The 7,405-nt window shown below is 38.1% G+C and overlaps 2 protein-coding genes across 2 annotated transcripts in view; one reads left to right on the plus strand and one right to left on the minus strand.

The window, feature by feature from the left end:
• The window catches only part of LOC119830492 (116 kDa U5 small nuclear ribonucleoprotein component), a 10,059-nt gene extending 4,047 nt beyond the window's left edge, over positions 1-6,012 (minus strand). The window contains exons 1-11 of the mRNA XM_038353537.1: positions 5,729-6,012; positions 5,368-5,597; positions 4,787-5,038; positions 4,127-4,384; positions 3,625-3,863; positions 3,071-3,204; positions 2,628-2,814; positions 1,750-1,890; positions 1,168-1,380; positions 464-599; positions 6-60 (exon numbers count right to left, since the gene is read on the minus strand). Coding sequence (XP_038209465.1) covers positions 6-60; positions 464-599; positions 1,168-1,380; positions 1,750-1,890; positions 2,628-2,814; positions 3,071-3,204; positions 3,625-3,863; positions 4,127-4,384; positions 4,787-5,038; positions 5,368-5,597; positions 5,729-5,919 — 2,036 coding nt within the window. The 5' untranslated portion in view covers positions 5,920-6,012. The remainder of the gene's footprint in view (positions 1-5; positions 61-463; positions 600-1,167; positions 1,381-1,749; positions 1,891-2,627; positions 2,815-3,070; positions 3,205-3,624; positions 3,864-4,126; positions 4,385-4,786; positions 5,039-5,367; positions 5,598-5,728) is intronic.
• Positions 6,013-6,285: 273 nt separating this feature from the next.
• LOC119830493 (nucleolar complex protein 4 homolog A) overlaps positions 6,286-7,405 on the plus strand; it is an 8,670-nt gene continuing 7,550 nt past the window's right edge. Inside the window, exons 1-2 of the mRNA XM_038353538.1 lie at positions 6,286-6,432; positions 6,527-6,635. Of these exons, the coding sequence (XP_038209466.1) occupies positions 6,310-6,432; positions 6,527-6,635 (232 nt within the window). The 5' untranslated portion in view covers positions 6,286-6,309. The remainder of the gene's footprint in view (positions 6,433-6,526; positions 6,636-7,405) is intronic.

Here is a 7,405-nt window from a genome sequence, read left to right on the forward strand (position 1 = left end):
AGCACTTCAGCGACGACGTCTCCACCACCGTCTCGCAGAACGACACCACCGGGTCCGCGACTGGGGTGTTATATTAGAGAGGTTACTTTATGGGGGTATTTAGTTACTTTTTTACCGTACAGTATAACGCTTTCGTAGTTAGTTAATTATATAGGTTGCTTACATGATAACGGCTTTTTTATCCAAGTGTCTTTCAAACAGATTTCTGTTAACTAGAGAGAACTAGATCAAATTTAACGGGACCACATGACAGGCACTAGCTTTCATATTGAAAAAAGGATTATAAAAAACGGTTATCCCGACTAAACGTTATCGACTTGTCGAACACTAAAAAAAACAGTTCAATTGATTACTTCCTCCCTATTTGGAGTCGGTCGGAAAGAGTTTGCTTTGCCCCATTGCCATATTCCGACCATATTAGAGCACCAAACCACTTGCGACACGCGCACCCCGCACAACTGACCTTTAATATCAATCTCGGAGTACATGTTCCTGAGGTCATGCATCACGCAGTCGAGGTACAGCTCGCCGGTGCCGAGTATGACGTGCTCGCCGCTCTCCTCCACGCGGGTGGACAGCACCGGGTAAGATTTGTTCACCTGGAATTTGTGACATTCGTATTAGTTTTTTTTTTTTTTTGGGTTTTTGCCCACCTCTGTGTTTACACATTTACACGTGTCACGTTAATAGGGTATCAAAATGGGACTTTCATGTGGAATTTTTTCTACTTTGTTTTTGCGTTGGCATTTATTTCATTTTTTATTTGTTGGATACATTGCATACCTCTGAATAAGTAAGTGTATTAAACATCGAACATAGACACAGACCTCCGGCGACACATAATCAAGTTTGATCCATTGATCCACAAGAAGTCGCGTTTGAACCATCACAATACAATGTTTTTGAAGTGAAACTCCTTTAGAATCGTTGTGATTTCAAACCTGATGCAACGGAAAAACGACAGGTAAATCACACACAGACCTTTTTTTTTTGTTCATCCGGCTTCAAAAAAGGTAGGAGGATTTCTGTTTTTTTTTGTATTCGTTTCCTCAAATCTTAACAAAGGGTGAACCCATTTTGATGATTCTTTGTCTGTTTGAAAGCTAGTGCCTTCTGTATGGTCCCATTTCAATTTAGTAAAGTTTGAAGGTGATCACAAAGACTCACTTTTCTCAATCCGTCCAACATTTTGGGCAGTTCCGATGGATTGACCGGTTCCACGGCTATCTTCACGATGGCCTGCGTGTTGAACCTGAGCGGCTTGAACGTGTGCAGCTCCTCCTCCTCATCAGCCGAGACCAGGGTGCAGGTCTTAACTATCGGTTGGTCGATGCCTTCTATGAGAGCCCAGCAACCAGCTGGCACTCGGTTCAGTTCCACCTGGTAAAAGAAATTAGTTTAAGAGTTTGGTGTATTAAGATTCTATTGCAAAGCTGACCTGGAAAACGCTGTTCTGCCTTTCTCTTATCATTTACGCGTATGAAAAATAGATGTTGGCCGATTCTCAGACCTACCGGATATGCATATGTAATTTCATGAGAATCGGTCCAGGCGTTTCGGAGAAGTATGGTAACTAATATTGTGACACGATATTATGTATATATATAGAGATAACAAAGTCATAAAAAAATGCAATCTTACTAAACACAATACTACACTCAACAGAATCTTCTTACTCCCAAATTATTCAATTCCCTCTTACCGAAAATTTTCTACCAGACTATTTTACCTTTAAAATCTTCAAAGTACCTTATATCTAGCCTCGAAGATCCACAGGCGTCCCACGTTCATGATTCTAGAATCTTCCTCGTCCTGCGTACTGTAGTTCTCGCCGAGCACCCGCACGGTCTGTCCTGCGTACAGCGTGCCCGACATTATGCGAGCTAGAACCTGTACAAATGAATTATTTTTTATAAACCATACATATTGATGCTGACCAAGGAGAAAAGTACAACCATTAGTAAACCTCGGACGGGCAAAGTTTTTAAAGAAATCAAGTAACTAAGCTTTATAGTATTGAAATGGTTTATAAATGAGAAATTTTTAAGAAATATAAATATCAAAAAATTGTTTTCTCTTATTATATACCATCTCAATAGACAGTGAGGAGGTTTAGAATTTACAATATTAGTTTGAAGCGTGATAGTGTGATTAGTGTGATAGTGTGATAGTGTGATAGTGTCATTGTGTGATAGTGTCATTGTGTTATAGTGTGATAGTGTCAATGTGTGATTGTGTGATAGTGTGATAGTGTGACAGTGAGATAGTGTGATAGGGTGATAGTGTGATTAGTTTGATAGCGTGATAGCGTGATAGTATGATAGCGTCATAGTATGATAGCGTGATAGTATGATAGTGTGATAGTATGATAGTGTGATAGTGTGATACTGTGATAGTGTGATAGTGTGATCAGTGTGATAGTGTGATAGTGTGATAGTGTGATCAGTGTGATAGTGTGATAGTGTGATTAATTTGATAGCGTGATAGTGTGATAGAGTGATAGTGTGATTGTGTGATAGTGTGATTGTGTGATAGTGTGATTGTGTGATAGTGCGATTTCAATTCTATAAAAATACAAAATCAAAGTGTAAGCCGAATGTAAGCCGTGTAGTGACTCGAATTCTCACCAAGAAGAACGTGCAGTCGTCGGTGGGGTACATCTTGGTGGTGTGCGCGACGAGCCGGCCGGCCTGGTCGCACGCGAGCATGTCGTCCCGCAGCGCGCCCGCCGCGCCGCGGTAGCAGTGCGCCACCTTGCGCGGCGCCGCCTCCAGCGGGGACGGCACGTGGCGCGTCACCATGTCCACGAAACCGCTGTGCGCGTGTGGGGGGAGGGGGGTTAGATTATTTTTTAAAACCCCCTTTTATCTTTGACTTTGTTTATAAATATAAACCTATCTCTAGAATCTATTAAAAAAAATATATCAAAATCTGTTCTGCAATTTAAAAAATTTAACACACAAACTGCGGAAAGCGATTATACTTTGTACTATGTAGTTATAATTATCATACAAATAGTTAAGTTTACCTAATAGAAAGCATCTCACTACATTAGTATAAGATGACTTACCAAAAATCGCCAAAGAAGCGGCTACAGACGAGTCGCAACAGCGGTCGCACGTTGAGTTTAGCCTCTTGCTTGGTCAGCTTTATCCCCAGCTCGGCCAGAACATCTGGCAATGTCGTGTCTACATCGCCAACCACCTGGAGATAGAATCATACAAATACAAAAGGCCCGTTTCCCTCTCCCCACCCTGGCCAGTCCACTCCTTCCTTCCAGTCGTCAATCCTTTCCTTATCCCTTCCGCTTTAAAATCGCGCAGCGTGCATGTTGAAGCAATTTGAATACATCCTATCCTACTTCCTTCCTTTTATATATGTATATATTATATATTTATATATCCTACTTCCTAATAATATTATAAATGCGGAGTTTGTAAGGATGTGTGTGTGTTTGTTGTCCTTTCACGCAAAAACTGCTGAATCGATTGCAATGAAATTTGCTTCGTAGATAACTGGACAACTGAAATAACACATAGGCACTTTTCATCCCAATATTCCTACGGGATACGGACTTACGCTGGTGAAACCGCGGGACGCAGCTAGTTCATTATAATTAATTACCTGAGCAAAAATCTTATACAGCGGCTCCAATATGAACTCCACAAAGCTCCTCTGCGCCGAGGAGTGCGGCTGTTTCTTGGTGAAACGCCTCGTCTTCGCGTTGAAGTATACATCGCCCCAGAGCCACGCCGCCATGTCGGAGGCGCGCAACCCGCAGTCCACGGTGTTTGCGTACATAGCAGCGAACGACTCCAGCGTGAAACACACGTCGTACAAGGACGATGCGAAGCAGACGTTACCTATATGTAAATTATCATTATTCCACTAATATAGTAGTTATATTTATAGTGCATTTGATTTAATATAGATGTGACAATCATGATAGTCAGGGCTAGTTTTAAAAGCAAAATAAGAGATACGGATAGAGATGGAGGGAGTTATCAAGAGACTGAATAAAAAGAGGTTATCAATTTTAATGTTAATTTTTGTGTCTGTTAACTATTTGGCTGGTATACAGTATAACTACTGGCTATTAACAATAATAGGAGATAATATTATATACCCAATAACGGAGAGAATATAGTCACAGGTTCATCGGGATTGTCCTGCGGGTGAGTTGTCTCCAGCACTGAGTTCAGCTCATCTATGATATGTCTGAGCTTATAATATGCATCTGCGGGCGGCAACTTCAGCTCCAGTATGAGTCTGTCGATCTTGTTGATGCACAGTGTCAATGGTACTCGCTCTTGTACTGCATGCCGGAGGAGGCGCTCAGTGTTGAGCATTATGCCTTCTGCAGCATCCACAAATAGTATCGCACCTGGTGGTGACAAGATTGTGGTTAAACATGTGGTGAAGGTGGGTGTTTTATGAAGCCATTTATTACAGCAATAAAGAATGATGTTTATGAATTACCACTCTATTAAATATGTAACAGTTTTCTCAAATTACTGTATTAGTCATGCAATACTAATTTACAACTAGCAATACAAAGGCGAGTTTAAATATGGCAATTATATAAAATATCACTACTTTTCATTGATTTCATTAGGTATTAATCAAGTTTTTAAGATTATAGTACAAAAACTAAGATGTTAAACTATAATTAACAACAACAGTTAAAAAATTTTAATTGCAGTTATGTGTTTCTAATCACTCAATAAAACATTATACTAGTTTTGATTCTAAATAAAATAAAAGACTTAGAGATGATGTAACATACCATCTGAAATCCTTAAAGCAGCAGTCACTTCATCACTGAAATTGACATGGCCAGGCGTGTCCATGATATTCAAGAGGTGCGATTTCCCTTTTATATCCTTTAGGAGGAGAGTGACTGGCATAGACTTGATAGAGACTCCTCTCTCCTGCTCCACAAACAGGGTGTCGGTATACCGCATGGGTATAGTGGTGTCATTGTTAATTGTATCCGGGTGGGTCTGTCGCATAAGACAATCAACAAATGATGTCTTTCCTAGGAAATTAATAAACATAAAATTAATAAGAACTGTAAATCAAACATTTTGCTGCTGACTTTTGTACTCTTGTACCACACCGTGTAACTATTTGTTGTTATCTATAGATTATATAGATATATTTCAGTGTCACCTAAAATGTGTAATTTACTGTGATCATTTAATTGCCAATATTGTGTTTTTTTTCTCACTCTAAAGAGCTGAGTTATCACAGTTTTTTCTTCAATGAGTATTAGTAATTGTTTAATAGATAAGGCTTAGTCATCTATTTAGTGATGCTAGTATTGATAGTTTTTTATACTCAAATAGGATGTACAGTTTCTCTTACCATTATGTAAATGTCCCATCAATGTGATGTTCCTCATTAAGTTAGTATTATCCAACATGTCCGCGAGGTACTCCATATCATAAATAGTGTGCGGCAACTGCTGCTCTTGCAACTGAAACTTTTTATTCTTAACTGGTTCTATTAAGGGCTTATCAAGGGCTTGAGTATCCTCCTCCTGCACTACTGTCTCTACATCTGGCCCGTACACTTCTACCGCTTGTGGATAGTAGCTAGAAATAAGTAATTGATCAAATGTTTCTGAATTATCATATCATTATATGATATAAGAAAGAACATAAGTTAAGAATCATAACCAAAAAATTTTGATATTAATCAGAACAAAAAGCTTGGTGTTTCTTACCGCTTGTCTTCGTGTAATACGACAGACATTGGTGCCGCTTCAGGCTCCGCGTCAGCGTCTTCATCTTCCTCCATTGCGTCTTCATCGGCATCACGATTATCTTGTCCATAAACACTTTGATCATCGTCGGAATCTGATTCTAAATCTGGACCAATATAATTTCCAAATTCATCATAAAGATCACCATCCATTTTTATTAAATCAGTATGCTTTGTCCACTTAAATATCTGAAAAATCCAAAAACTGTTTCCAATTCAATCAAAACAAACGAAGCCGCTGGCTATTTGACAATTGAAATTTAAATATAACCTCAAATTTCATCCAGAGTAGTTGAAGCGCAAAGTGGAAAAATAATGTTAATAATAAAGATTCACATTAAACATTTTTCACACAAACTATGGATTAGTAACTAACATTTCAGTGATTTTGCAATAAATTTTTCATTGTAATTAAATAAAATAAACCCTAGTGGATTTTTATTTAAAGATTTATGAACGCAACTTTAATTCTACTTTGTCTATGTCAATTATTTTCATATTAAAATTCTCTATGATATATGTCTGATTCTTTTCAATACAAAAATGGCTGATGTGCAACAAAATTTATCTAAAATGATTTCGGCTCAGCTACGCAATAAGGCAAATGAGTTTTTAAACTCAAGAAAAAATGCGAATAACCTCGCTGATATCATTCAGATGTTTGAGGTAAGCAGCTTTCCTATAAATATGATTATAAATATACTTGAAATTGCGTCTTAGGTTACTCATTTTTTAAACACATTTTGGTTAATATTTTTAGGCGGAAACGGAGAACTATACTCCTTTGTTGCTTGCAATTGAAGTTATATTTACGGAGCTGTTAAAAAGGGGTGATCTTATACAACAAATAGTACCATTAAAACCTGCAGGTGTGTATAAATGGTTATGATTTGTCATCGACAAAATATTGATTTTATATTGTATTTGCCTTTATGCTGTTGAAAAAAGATTTCTCTAGGACGCACATGTTATTCAATATACATTTATTTGCCTATTTTTCTGAGTAAATTGGTCCTAGAATTGCATATATATTAATTTTACTTATCTAAAAGGACACATTCAACTTACCCTGTATAACGATTTTATAATGGAAGGCATTTATATAAACATGATTATATTTTATTAATTCATCGATCTACAGTCATCAAGTCAAAACTAGTAGAAAAAAGACGATTAAGACGACTCTGGCATCAATCTCACCTCCCTGCTGATAAAACTGCCTTCAATAAAGCAGCAAAACAACTAAAGCAGTTACTACTAGAATCAGCAAACTCTAACTTTCGGAATACCATAGAGAGAATGTCTCCACAGGGTAAGGGAGATGTTTCGCTTTGGAATGCTATCAAAACCAACAAAAGGCCACAAGAACATCTTCACCCACTCAAATACTCAAATTCATGGGCTCGCACCGACGCTGAAAAAGCAGAAGTATTTGCAAATCATCTGGAGAATGTCTTCAAGCCGAATGATGGTAGCGATGATCCCGACGTGAACGACATACTCTGTCACGATCTTCAGCTCTGCTTATCACTTATACCCACTTCACCAAAAGAAATCTCTAGTGAAATAAGACGACTGGATTCCAATAAGGCCCCTGGTTTTGACTTAATCACGCCAAAAATTTTAAAAAATCTACCTC

This window comes from Zerene cesonia, chromosome 11 (assembly GCF_012273895.1).
Source record: "Zerene cesonia ecotype Mississippi chromosome 11, Zerene_cesonia_1.1, whole genome shotgun sequence".
Classification (NCBI taxonomy): Eukaryota; Metazoa; Arthropoda; class Insecta; order Lepidoptera; family Pieridae; genus Zerene; species Zerene cesonia.